The sequence below is a fragment of the Hippoglossus hippoglossus genome, chromosome 1, assembly GCF_009819705.1.
Source record: "Hippoglossus hippoglossus isolate fHipHip1 chromosome 1, fHipHip1.pri, whole genome shotgun sequence".
Taxonomy (NCBI): domain Eukaryota; kingdom Metazoa; phylum Chordata; class Actinopteri; order Pleuronectiformes; family Pleuronectidae; genus Hippoglossus; species Hippoglossus hippoglossus.
In genome coordinates, this window is record NC_047151.1 from 14944878 (window position 1) to 14959481 (window position 14604).

General features: G+C 39.5%; 1 protein-coding gene across 2 annotated transcripts in view; it reads right to left on the reverse strand.

The window, feature by feature from the left end:
* LOC117759915 (microtubule-associated serine/threonine-protein kinase 1-like) overlaps window positions 1-4397 on the reverse strand; it is a 64532-nt gene extending 60135 nt beyond the window's left edge. For both annotated transcript variants that reach the window (XM_034582444.1, XM_034582435.1), the window contains exon 1: window positions 3212-4397. In XM_034582444.1, coding sequence (XP_034438335.1) covers window positions 3212-3250 — 39 coding nt within the window. In that variant the 5' untranslated portion in view covers window positions 3251-4397. The remainder of the gene's footprint in view (window positions 1-3211) is intronic.
* Between the last annotated feature and the right edge of the window lie 10207 nt (window positions 4398-14604).

Genomic DNA, 14604 nt, shown 5'->3' on the forward strand with positions numbered 1-14604 from the left:
TTCGGTGTAGTGTCTGTACAATCGACTGAATGGATGGACACACTCATTAACATGCACTCAAGATCTCTCTAGAATCAGAAGTGGAGTTTGACTCAGCAGTGTGATCTTCTTGTAAGTGCAGGGAGTCTTTTTGTGTGTCCGTGCGTTCCTGTTTTAAGTTGGATTCAAAGTCCATCTTGCAACAGTGTGGGTGTATGTCCTGCTGTGTCTCTGCATACACCGTGCATTACTTTCAATCTTTATGTTCACATCAAAACCGTCTCCTCCCTCCCCTGCCAGACTACCCTGCTCTGCAATCGTACACGTCGACATCTGATATTCAGCTGCAATTATCCTCTGAGGAAATCTTTCTATCATGAGAACCCCTGAGCTCAGCAAAGCGACTCAACGTCCTCTAATTTACCCGCTGAACTCTACCATGAAACCATCACGGAGCGGGAAGAGATTTTAACCATTTGCTAAAAATCGACAGTTTATATGACGCGTGAAAGTCTTTACCTCTCTGAAGAACAAGATCTGTCACTTGTGTGAGGAATTATGTACCATGATAGAGAATCTCCCCGAAGAAGCTGAAACAATTAGAGTTGCTTGGTGAAACAAAAATGGCAACCACCTACTCATGTATGGATTCTTTGCTCCTTCTTTTTTTTAACCTCCACCAAGGATATTAAGCTGTGTATTTGCCAGTGTCTGTTGTTTGTTTGTTTTTCAGCAGTATTATGTAAAAACTACTGAAAAGATGTTATTTGGTTGAATAATGGATCTTGAATCAGGCATATTTAGGGGACTGATATCTATGAATGTGCCATTTGGAGCGGCTTGGTTGCATTTAAGGGGACAGTTGGGCCTTGGTGGAGGTATGCGCTGTACTGAGATCCTTTTTAACCTAAATATTTTTTAATTTTAAACTTTGGGTTGGACAAAATACACTGGACACTGAATATGTCATGTTTGACTTTCAGAACTTGTGATGGGCGTGATCCAGTATTTTCAAATGTCATAGAACAGCAACTAATCGATCAAACTAAAAAAAAAAAATTTGTAAGTTAAGGTAAAACATATAGTTGATTAATGGATTTAGAGCATTAATAAGGGACATTACATGTAACTAAAGCATTGTTACATCCGAGAAGGACGTCATGTTTTCGTCATTGCTTGTTTCTTAGTTAGCAGGATTACGTAAAGAGTCCTGAACCGATTTCTATGAAATTTGGTGAAAGGGAGTAGCTATGGAAAAGGAAGAGTCGATTAAGTTTTTAGATTTGTTTTTTTTACCTTCTTTAACATGGCGGGTTAGGGTGTTAGCATTAATAGATGGAGGTATGTGCTCTCTGCGATCCTTCTATGTAATTTCACGACTCTCTCGCATTTTTTAAAACAAACAATTCACCCAGACAATATTGGGCAAATCTATCATTACATTTAAAGTAACTATTAATTGGTGTTAAGATTATAATACCACGACTTACCTGTGAATGACACACAAAGTCAAGGCTACCCGCTGACGCAAACATCATATTAGGACTGAACAAAACTACTGTGTCTCTCCCTGCGCCGCTAACAGCTACAAAGAGACAAGGATTATCAAAAGCTGCAGTTTAAATGTCACAGAGATACAGAAGAGGGAGAAAGTAAACAAACGTTCGGCCGGTGGGAGAGGTAGCAGAGAGTCTTGTATGACTTAAAATGAAACTGTCTCCTCCATAAACTCCATCAAAGACGGACATTTATCTTACAAATCTTTAATCTTGTGTCTGCTTTAATCCACCAGAGCATACAGTAAAGGAGCACTGCACCTGGACTGGATACTCTCTGGAAGTCTGGGAGTGTTGCTGCTGTTTTCACAAGTGAACAACATTTGTACCGAAAATCTTCCATTTTCACGTGTCTAGTTTATGATGAGCAATCATCAAGAGCAGAGTATCTTTGCACAATGTACAGCAAAGTAATTTTACTGCGAATGAATTCACGAGGAAGCAGAGAAGGACAGGCAGACAATGGCCCCGCACACTGAGCTTCGCCTGCCTCATCCATTCATTTCACGCACGCGCCGACCACACAGGCGAAGGTCTCGAGGGAAGCTTTTACCAGAGCCTTCCTGTGGCTGTCATAATGTACAAGATGTGTGCTAAGTGACTATCATGCAAATGCAATAGAATAATCTACTCCTTCCACTCTCCCCATCTCCATTAAGCAACCCATACTCAACATATGACATGGTCATTGGACTTGTACACATATTGTTGTGAATATAAAACAATCTACACACAGATCTGTCACCCGTTGCACTTACTACTGAATTTATAGGGATGCTTTCGAGACAACATGTCATACAAAAGGCTTTGTATACCTAAAACTAGGGTGGAGTTGTCTACCATTGTTGATTTTACTACTCTGATAGCCACTGTATCTCTTTAAAAGTGTTTATTAAACTATTGCAAGCTATACAGCAAATGAATAAGCAAACCCCCTTTTGATATTTTGAACTTTAATGTGATAAAGTGACATGATTTGTCAGGCATTTGCCACAATTTTTTCCAAATAATTTACCAGAAACATGTATTTGAATTTAAATTAGGCCAACAATTTTATTGGTGGACCCTGTTTTGTGCAGTCAAATAAATTAACTGACTGGGCACCTTCCTGTATCCAAACCTAAAAGTGAAGCCTTTACATATTACTTGCATTTACTCATTGATCTATGCGTCCAACGGTTGAAAATGCAATTCCTGGCCCTTAACTAATATTCCTCTAATATAGAACTAATATAGAACCACATCATCACTGTAAATCTCATTTAAGATTATGTGCCGGTAATTGTGAAAATGGCATGAAAGCTGATATAGGGGATAGACTGCAAAACATTGCTTCTAGCTTATTCTTCCTTAATGACATAAGTCAAACAAATGAGTTCTGGCTAGGGCTAACCGACGAAGCAATATCAATTACGATCAGAATCAGAATTGTAATCAATAGCAGTATATAAAATGTTTAGTATATATCAATATATACTGCAGGCACAGTGAGAAGGTATAACACAATCGATCTACATTACATGTGTAAAGTAGTTCTGCCGTTTAAAACCACAGCCGAAATCAGTCTTTAAACTTAAATATAATAATAATAACGTGACATTTATCTTGATAACTATCCAATACTAAATATATCAATATTAAATGATTGGCAGTTGAAGCCCAGTCCTAGTTCTCACCTGCAGCCTCCGTCTCCGGATGATCCCAGAATCATCCATGGTGCTTGTCCGGGGGTCACACCTGTCTGGAGGGGTCACCTGGCTCCCGTGGTTTCCAGGTGGCGTCGCGAGAAGACGGCCCCACTCTCGCGTGGCTTTCAAATGGCCAGCACGTGTCCACGATATACCACTTAGCCCAAATACTCAGGAGGAGTATCGGAACATCGTCTATTGGCGATACGCGATTCACCGTCAGAAATAAAAACAGATAGAGGACATCCGCGCTCCCTGATAGAAATATGATCTCTATGTCTCCAACTAAAAAAAAAAAAAAACTACTCGATCAAATGTGACCCAGGCTTCAGAGCTGTCACTGCTGTGCTCCACCCCTGCTGACACCCCATGCTGGCAGCTACAGACGGACACCACTGACCGGGCTGCTCTGTGGTGGGATCTGCTGAATAAGCGAGTGGGGTCAGCGTGTTGTGCATGGGCTGAGGTCCAGCTGAGAGATAAGAGACTGTCACACCCGAGATTAGACTCAACAAAACAAGTTTACACTCATCCTCACAACAACAACAACTACAACAACAACAACACAGTGCGATTGCACATCAGATCAGACAATGCGACTGCTGTCATCCCGTCAAACGCTTCAATAGCAACGATCCTCAGATGGTGATCCAGCCACTTGGCAGCAGGAACCCGCTGCTTCAGAGTTCACGAGCAGCCTCAGCTCGTGCATCACCGTCTGTTCGCCGCTGAGGAGGCTCCAGTGCATGGATGCGGGACTTTCACTGGATGCACATGACAACTACGAGCCACCATTATCATATGACTCCCGCATGCTGTCACCGCGTATGTGCATTCAAAAGGAAAAGGTGAGATCACTGAGGATCTGCAGCGACTGAAACGCGCGCGCGCACACGTACACGTACACATTCACACGCCGCTAAAGAAAGCAGGTTGATCACATCGCGGTTTTTCGTCCTCCGGTAAAAAAAAAAAAAAATACACAAAACAGCTTCCTCTGTTTTTTTCCGAGCTCTCTCAAGTTACACGACGTGCTCCCTCTGCTCCTCTCCGGTGTAACGCTGCCTCCCTTTTCTCTCTCTCTCTCTCGTGTAAAACGATCTGTGGGAGCCACACAGGGCTTCGCTCCATCCTCAGCTCCAACCACCCACTTCCTACAACCGAATGGCGTTTAACCCCTCAGCGGCCACAGGCTGGGAGGAACACCGTGGCTGTGAGGAGTTGTGAGGTGGGGGTCTTACATCCCTTGTTAACGTACAACAAGGAATTTTAGTGGAGGGAATTGTGCTGGACCATGGTCTAATTATGCATTGTTTTCAGTGTTGTAATGTAGTACCTGTGTGTAACAGATAAGTCCTCATTTAGCCATAGACCACTTCAGACCTCCCAATATACTGCTGATACTGTATGTATTCAGTAAATTCATACAAAACTAGGGTTAGGGTTCAAGGTCCCCATGTGAAACCTTTTATCAAGATCTATGTATTATTATCCGACAAGTCAACAAAAATGTTGAAGAATTTTGCGATGTTGAAGAAAGTGAAAAAGAAAGATTCGGCTCTTGACCCAGATCAGCACCAAAATGTATCGGATTCTTTCTTGAACCATGACCCATTCTTTACCATTCCAGCAAGTTTTGTGGAAGTCGGGTCAGTAGCTTTTTGCATAATCCTGCTGACAAGCAAATAAAAAAACAAACTAACGAGCACAGGTGAAAACATTATCTCCTTGGCGGAGGTTATACCAAACTTGACCATATTATAATCAGGTTAATACATGTACCATGAGATAATACAAATATGTCAACGGCAGTGGATGGTATTGTAATAACATTGGTGATCTCTTGACGTTTCATCAGGCCTTGGATTCTAGTTCGACTCAGCCTTAGCATTTCACTCAAAGTCACACTGCAGCCTCACATATCTGCTGTCAACGCTGCTTTACTGAATACTCCAAAAAACTCACATTCCTGACTGGTCATTTTATTCATAAAGAGTTTGTAAAATTATTTTCCAGAAAATGTATCAACATCTAACAATATCTGCATTATCGATTAATCTCGCAATTATTTTCTCCATTTGTTGGATCGATAAAATGTCAAAAGATAAAGGAAATAATGCCCGTCACAGTTTTCCAGGGTTCTCAGTCACATCCTCAGACGCTGCTTTTTCGTTTGATCAACCACAAAAGACCTAAAGTCGAGGTAAAAGAGAGAAAAGCTGCAGATTCCCACAAATGGTAAAAAGGAGTACTGTTTTCAGTTATACATGAGAAATTACTGAATAACTTGATTATTAGAATAAATGCCAGTTTTTTCAAATGACCTACTAAATAATAAAAAAACATCAATATCATCATATACAGTACATACAGGATAATGGGATTGAGATTTATTTTTATATATTCCACTCCCATTTCAAACAGAGCAAGTGTATCAAGAGGAACAGCAGTTTGAAATTCACAGATATGGACGTGGCATCCAATGTTTTGCATGATTCCTGCTATCTTAGCATTTCACCGGCATCTTTGCATGTTTGGACAGAGAGGTATTGTTTCTTCAAAGTTAAGTGTTTATACTGTTTGTCTGGCTCATGTAACTGACATCATCTAACTGAATTAACAGTCAGCGCAGCATGTCGTCATACTTCCGTTGCTATTCCCTAAAGTATTGTGGGTTATTCAACATTCACACCTGTCACACAGGATTCACTGCCAGTTATATTTCATAGCTCCTCACCCGTCAGTTGCCTAGACCCAAATCTTAATGAATGAATACTGGCATTTAAACAAATCCCCTGTAGTGATTTTGGAGATTTATTGTGTTTTCTATAGATCTATAGTAATATTCACACCAAGTGGACCATCCTGTCCTCACTGAGTCATAAATGATGCACGCACAGATCGATACTGACTGAAAACCACCACTAAGCACTAGTAATCCCTGACACATTTTAAGGGCAAGGTCTATCACCTTGTTGACATAATGCAGTACGTTTCTCACAAGAAAGAAGGGAAGAAAAAATAGCGAAATGTTGGTCAAAGGTGGCTGGTGGGACGGATCAATGTGTGAGTGAGAAAAACACAGAGGCTAGAGTCAGCTGCTCCAGCTCCTGGACAGAGGGAGACAAGTGGGAGACTTAGAGGCTCTTAGCGCTGCGGCCTTAATGTTTCCCGTCTCTCACAGTAGACAGAGCTGGCAGGCCCCTCCTCAACCTGAGATTTAGTGCTAACAGATCACTCAGAGCTGAACCTCAGCACTCCACCACCATCACTACCACCACTGCTTCAAGAAGCTCACTCTCAGCCGCTCATAAGTAGCCCTTCATCTGAGGGTGTGGACCATTTTCAAAGGGGACCTAGGGCGGCAACTAATTACTTCTGGCAAGGAGGTTGTGTTTTCCCTTTGTCTGTCTGTCAGTCAGTTAGCAGAATCATGCAAAAACTAGAGGATGGATTACCACAACATTTGGTGGAAGGATGCAGTGTGGGTCAGGAAGGAACCCATTACATTATGGTGTAGATCCTCTTAAATGGGTGGATTGTCTATGAAATATAAAAAAATGCCCTTCACGATTTATCAAAACCTAAAGGTATTGAACAAACCTGAAGTTTCAAATTGTCTAAGAAACGGACGTGGTCCTCATAGGCACACGGTGATCTTACATTAAAGAAGGCATCACAGTAAACTGGAAGCAGCAGGATATTATCCTAAACTATTTCTCACAAAAATGGTCATCGGTGGCATAAATGTGCTTAGGTGTCAGCGGGTGAAAAATGATGTTTCAGCGAGTGACCCAGTTACCAGCGTGTCTGACTTCTGGAACACATTTAGCTGCTGCTGCTTTTTCTTATTAATATTAAATAATTGATGAAGGCACATGAATTTTACATCTTTTTGTTCATTAGGTGCTGTGAGATTTGCGGAGGGGAGGAAACAGCAGCGCTCAGCTCGTACACGACATCGTTTTTTTCTTATAAAGTCAAAGACCTTTTCCTATTTCTCAGAGTGAAAGTGCTCAAAAATGATGTCACTCTTTTTCAAAGGATGCCCCAAGGGAGGTCAGACGGGGTCAACTCTCTGCAACCAAAAGCTTGGCAGCGCTGGGATTTGGAATATGCCTGCTGCTTGCGCAATCCTATTTCCTGTCCCAGTAAGCCTGTCTCGCAAGAGCCACATCAGATCACATCTCTTCATGGGGTGCAAGTGCCTCCCCCTGCATTTAAATCTGCTGTGTGTGTTTGCGTGCAGGTTGATATTTAATATTCCAGACACAAACTGTAACATGTCGACATTATTTTAAGTGAAAGTCTTCCGCTTGTCCTTAGCCATATAACTAGGATCTACGAGGAATAGCTAAAATAACACATTACAATAGCCTGCAGTAAACATTATCTTTCTGAAACTTATAGGTTTTTTACTCTGGTTATATAGAGGCCAAATGGGATGTTTTGTGTTATAAAGGAAATCAACATAATAGGTTGCATTTCAATTAGCAATTGATCTGCCAATTATTTCCTCACAGTTTGGTGTGTGAAATGTCTCAAGAGAATGGCAAATGGCAATCATAATTATCCAGAACCCAAGGTGGCTTATTCAATGTGCCTGTTATGTTTGATTAACACTTCAAAACCTCAAATAACTGTGAACATTTGCCATTTTGAAGGATATAAATTAGTGATCAAAACCCTTTGCAAAAAACATTCCTGCTGAGTGACTAATCCAGCAGTTCTCAAATTTCTCTTTATAGCCTGTCTGATTTGTCAGTCCTTCATAAGTACAGAATATATGAGGCAATGCCATTTTGCCCACATCTCTAAATCTTGTCTTTCATCTCTCCTTGATTTGCAGATATATTTAATTTTCTCCAGGATTCCTTACAATCCCTACACCTCCTTTCTCCCCCTCTCAGCTGCCAGCTCCTTCTTATTTCTAGGCCTGTCTCTCTTGAAGAAGTGGGTCACAGACTACAGCTGTGCTAAAAGCCTAGTCTGGGAAGAGGAGCTTCTCTAAATAAAACACCATACAATCAGTGGTCTCAGGGGCACCTCATCATACATACATAAATTCAACAAAGACGGAGAGAAGAGGGGAAGAGAGGAGGCATAATGTATAGATGCTCGATCGCTTAAGTGCATTTCTGGCATTGTTGTCCCTGTAAAAATAGAAAGTAATTTCCGCTTTCATGTATATATACATATAAACAATTATAAATCAAAGCTTTTAATCGAGTTTTCAATTGTTATCATTGGTATGTACCTTTTGTCCACTGAGAACGTTCATTTGAACATTCTGTCGCTATAGCAACACCTGCTGGTTACATTCAGCATTCAGGTCTTTGGCAAAGCAAATATTATTTCTATATACCAATGTGTTGTTAATCTACTACCCAGATGTCTTTGTTGAGCCATTATCTGCTGTACACTTTTTATTATATCTCATTATTGGTTAATTGTCAGTTTATGTGAGGCTTAAGTGGTTATTGCCTGAATTTTAATGTTGCACCAATTACTCTGAATTATTTGTTACATCATGTTGTACCATAAATCAGTACCTGCCCTATACCCTGAGACCTTCTGATAAGGCCCTGTTACTTGAAACTTCATTGTCTGTTTTTAAATAATACCTCAACACTTTTACCGAATGGCTTTAACTTGATTGTTTTAGCTGTTATTATGTTCCTTGAATCATTTTATTTTGCTATTACATTTATTTGTTGCCTAGATATTAGATTTTGTATTACTTTGCTTGTTGTCTTTGATGCTTTGTATTTTTGTATTTGTCTTGTCAGTGGAGCCCTTTGTATCAACTGTTTTGAATGGTGTTACATAAATAAAATTATTATTATTATCTTGTGCTTGACATGAGCTAGTATGAATACTTGGATCAATTCCTCTGTTGGGCCGTCATGACATCTCTGGCATAAAGCATAACAAAGGACTCATGTTTCCTTTAAACTTAAAATTAAAACCTGCCTGTTTTAATGTAATTTAAAAGACTCATGTACCGAATTTTTCATATGATTAAAAAAAGACCAGTTTTAATTTTAGGGCAATAGGGACCCCATGTGGCAAGGATCTGCCATGATCATTAAAATGAGCCAACGTACTAATAACAATATAATGGTAATTAAACTTTATTTCTAAAGCAATATCAAAACAATGTGCTTTAATACATTTTACATTACAACAAAAATAGGTAAGATAACATAAAATAATTTTTTTATGAACAGAATAAATCTGTACAACATACTGTATGTCAAGGAGCCAAGAGAAATGTCGGGGCTCCTGAGGGAACTCCATGAAGATGATTTAATCTGAAGCCAAGTTACAGCAGACTGTGGAGACCAGGGGAGGCACTGGTGATCCACAGATAAAAAGCAGTTTTATAGAAGACTGCCAGATGCTGTGGGAATATTCATGTGAGACAGAGCAAGGATATGACGATTTCCATATGAATAAGAATCACAAACGTGTTGACTAATGAGGAAACTGCTGAATGATGTTTAAATCTGATGTTGAATCTGATGAAGAAGAAGAAGAAGAAGAAGAAGAAGAAGAAGAAGAAGAAGAAGAACGGAGAGGTTGGTTTCCACAAGCCAGTGGGCCGAGCAAGGAAGCTGAAGAAGAAGAAGACACAGTAGATGGCGGTAATGCACCTTGATGTTGGTTGCCACCCCCCAATAAACCAAACAAAGAAGAAGAAGAGGGATCTGATGTTAAAGAACCCCTGATGGAGACAATGTGTGAAATGCCAAGCAGCTGTTTCTGCAGTGTAATGCAGAAATCCTCAAAAGGTCACATACACTGATGATGGCATTTACAAACTGCATTTCCCCATCTGTTACTAAGATGGTGCAGATTGTCTTTGATTTTGTACTGAACAGAATAATCTGCAACATTAACGTGACTTGTTAACTACAAGTTCGTAGCGAGTCCAAGTAGCTTATACCACACATATATTTGTTCACTATTACCTCTGCTTGGGGATTGTTTTCATCTGTTTGTTTGGGAGGATGAGGTATGAGTCAGGGAGGCAAACATTAAACTCTGGTGTGGATCCAAATCAAGGGGCTGATCTAGGAAGGCTTTCGGCGGGATTGGGCATTTCTCAACAATTTCATTGATACTTCATAGAATTATGGGCAAATTAGAAATTTGGTGCAGAACCAAATTAAAATCCAGATCTTGTGAATTGAAATGTGGTTTCATAATGGGACTGTTGGGCCTTGATGGGGGTAGTTCTAGTTTTATACTTTTTCATTTTTACAATAGATGGTTTAAATAAGTAAATTATTTTAAAGTGTAACATTTACTTACACAAGGTAAGATTCAAACTGCTCACACATTTTTCAAACCGTGACAAGATATCTGGTATTTCCGTTTGCATGTTTTTTCAATCTTCATGCAAGATATTATTAGCACCAATATCAATCTTAGCTTTATTAAGCAATTACTACCTCCTCTGATACGTGTATGAACACATGTAAAAGCTCTATTACAATCTGAGGCCAGTGTTGATTTGTCCCCACAACGCAGTTCTGACATGGTGGTTTAATAAAGGGACAAAAATAACTACAGAACAAATAACTCCATTGTAGCACTAATATCTATTCTTGTCATTTTCTCAGTTACAATAAAACATCTTGTACAACCACAACAGTCTTGCCACTATCAGTCATTCATTAATGAAAGCTTTCTGTGTCACTCGTGGAAAAGAACCAGCACAATCCAATTAGCACAATTAAAGGGACGCCATGAAAAGAAACTGGGACTATGTGTAACAACCTCGGGGAATAGGGACCGTCTGACCCATGTGACCTGGGTCACGGGGAGCTGTCCTTGGGGCTGACAACGCCGCACATCACAGCTAACAGCACTAATTGATGTTTTTGTAAGTTTGATGGATGGAAATGCCACTAAATTGTGTCATTAAAATTTTCACATGGCATTTTTGTAGAGTTACAGTCTCACCATGCAGCATTGATGAGAACAGCGTGTAAAATATCACATGGTTGCTCAATTCAACGAGGAAAAAATGATTCGGTCGTTTCATTTTGGTTGTTTTGACTTTTTCCTCTCACACTGAACACTGGCTGTCAAAAAGACAGATTAAAGCAGAATGTGGTTGGTAACAAGTCTGCAAGTGATTCAATCTACACAATTGTCTCACTTAAACAATAAGAGTTAAAGTCTGTAATGACAAACACTGTCCTGTAGACAAGAACAGGAAAACAATGCTGGATTCACAGGATGTTCATATGATTTCTTAGATTAAGTTTAATTGTATAACTGTCACCATACTGCTTCTTAATCAGATGTTCTCTTCTTGCCTGTGGACCAGTCGTGATATTTAATTGATCCTCTTATCTCATCTAGTGGCACGTGGACAGTATATGTTCAGAAAAATACTGAAATCTTGGATCCAAAGTAATTCATTCTAGCAGCTCTTCTGGAATCAGTGATCTATGAAAAAAAAACAATCTAGCTGCCAAATATTAGAAGTCTTATGGTAGCATTTAGGACCTCACAGTGCACCAAGCATGTGTATAGACTATCAGTCTTGTTTCCTCCACCAAGGAGGTTATGTTTCATCTGCATTTGTTTATTATTTAGATTACGCAAAAGGACAGATTACCACAAAACTTGGCGATAGGATGTGGTATCTGTCAGGGACGAACCCATTAAATCTGGATGCAAATCCAGATCAGGGGGTAGATCCAGGAATTATTTTAGGTAGAGCATTTTTCAACATCTTTGTTGATTTCTCACGAATCTTGATGAGAAAAATCTGTCATATTTAGGGAACTGATATCAATGAGTGTGTGTAATTACGTGAAACTTGGAATTTAAGGGGAGGATACGGCCATGGTGGAGGTATGATCTCTACTGAGTGCCATTAGAGTTATTTTGTGATGTTAACAACATGGCTATTAAAGCAGTGAACCTTTTTTTTTTATTATTGTGATGAAAACAAGAGAAAACTTTGCAGCATTTCTTTTTGGTATTAAATGTAATGAGTGAGGATATATGGAATGAAACACCTTACCGCTTGTCGCACAGTGTAACCAATGTTTAGGCCCTTTCCTAATGACTGTGTGCAAGCTTCTATCCCATAAGCAACTCCATTCATTCACTATGGAGCAATGACAGTGCGATCTAATAGAATTACATGAGACAGTCTTATGGTGAAATAGATCGCCACCTTAGTCCTCTGCAGGCACGGGCTAACTATTTTAATCCCATTGACGCAGTAGGAGACCAGGCTAGTTAAAGGGATTAGATTAGCAGCCAGGGGAGGTTATAAATGGACGTTAAGGTACGGATCAGGAGAGGACTCAGACAGGACGTAACCGATCAAGTCCTGCAACGTGTTGGTGAGGACAGAGAGATCCAGATACCTAACGCAGAGGCTGTAGCAGTCATACCGAAGAGCCGACGCCTGACCCATCGAAACAGATTCAAAAATTTTGTCTTCAGTTTTCTGCCATCCAAGTGTAATCCATAAGCATGGAGCCTATGGTGACTAGCTCCACAGCCTTCGACAGAGAGACTTTCACCAGGAAAGCTGTGCGACCACCCAGAGGAGCCTCGTCTCATTTTGTGGGGAGCTCGATCATAATCCTGTCCTCGTTCGCAGTCTCCAGTTTAGCTATGAACTTTGGGAAGCGGATCCAGGAGTCCAGACACAAACCCAACGGGAACTAGCAACAGTCGACAGATGGATATCCCTTAATATCTTTTTAGTTAACCTCCTTCAAGACATCAAGCCAATGTAGAATTTATTTTAACGATGATGTGATGGACACCCCTTCAAAGGTAACTGCCGTTTGTGTTCTCGTAGAATAATGTGATGTGTGTTGTATCATATGTGACGTTTCATGTGTGTCCATTTGTTAGAAAAAAACCTGGAGTCAGAAGAGGATGAAGCTCTCTTGGAATGAAGGAGAGATCAACAACAGAAGAACAACACTGCCTGCTGGGATTTCTAAGACGAGCATTTGGAAAACACCTCGAGATTGATCGATGCAACGCCAAGCTCACTCTCTTGGATTAAAACAGATTACAATTGTTGTTTAGAGAGGGGAGGAAGATGCAGTAATACCATTAAACCTTTTGTCTCGTACTTCTATCAGTAGTCTCAACATGTAAATGATAGAATAGAGAAAGATGTAAGATCTTGAGACATAGTTTAAAGTATCTGTTATTGGAGGCTCACTGATGGTGATACTTGTCATTTAAGGCCATTATATGTCAAAGGAGGTAGAACGAGTTGTAATATTACTACATTCATATTTGAATAAAATCAAACCTTATTTAAGAAAAGTTTCCTCAGTTTTCTTACAATTGAATCTCTGTACTAAATTAATATCAACTGAAATACAACCATCAAAAACCATTGAATACCAGAAGCAGCATTTAGTGTGAAAATCTTACTCATTTTTGGTTTGACACATTATATCCATAAGACTGCTTGTGACATTTAAGAACTTAAGCCCCTCCTTTAAAAGAAAAAGATTTGTAGAAATTACTGTAAATACCCCTGTAAAAGTATTTATTTGGTATTGGTACTGAAACTCAAGTTTAACACTATAACTGAACTACAATCCACAATAAACACAAGTTACAGTGTAAGTGCAGTACTTTAAGTTAAAAAATAGGTAATTTATAAAGAGAAACTATTTCCATGTTTGAAATCCATATTATGTATTAATTCTGAACAGGCTTTTGGTATACACAATGGGAAACACCATAACATTTTATAAACACAAACACTTTTTTGAGTCAATAGCAAAAGACTTTTGTGTTTTTCTGTTCAAAGGAAAGTGAGCTGGAAACATTTTATATAAATTCTAGTTGGTGTTGAAACAGGTCGAGAAATTAACTCTTTAAACACAAAATGAAGTATAATGTTAAGACATTTTGCTTTCTGTTTGAGAAGTTTACCTTGTTTACCCTGCTAAAACAGTACATTATGACAATTCCAGTATAGTATGCACGGTAAGGTATTAATATATAGTATGGATTTAGGACACGGCTTAGGATTTCAGTGTCTGTGGAACAAGCTGTGTCGAGTCGTTTCCACTCTGCGGTTTTCAAAACTGTTGTGGATATAAGTTTTACTGTCATTAACTGACTATTATTCTCAAGAGGCTAAGAAAGGAGAAAACATGATTATTTACACCAGTGCTTTTCCTAATGTGATATGTTGGTACTTCAGCTAATGAAAGTCATGGTTGCTGCTTTATAACTGGTGTATTTTCTCAAGTGGCCACCAGAGGGCTGTATTGGCATTAAAGAGTTGAGCTTTCCAACAATGACTAGTTGCTTGCTTGGTATAATGGTGTAGAAATTTAAAACAAAGGTTCGTCAGAAGGAAAATC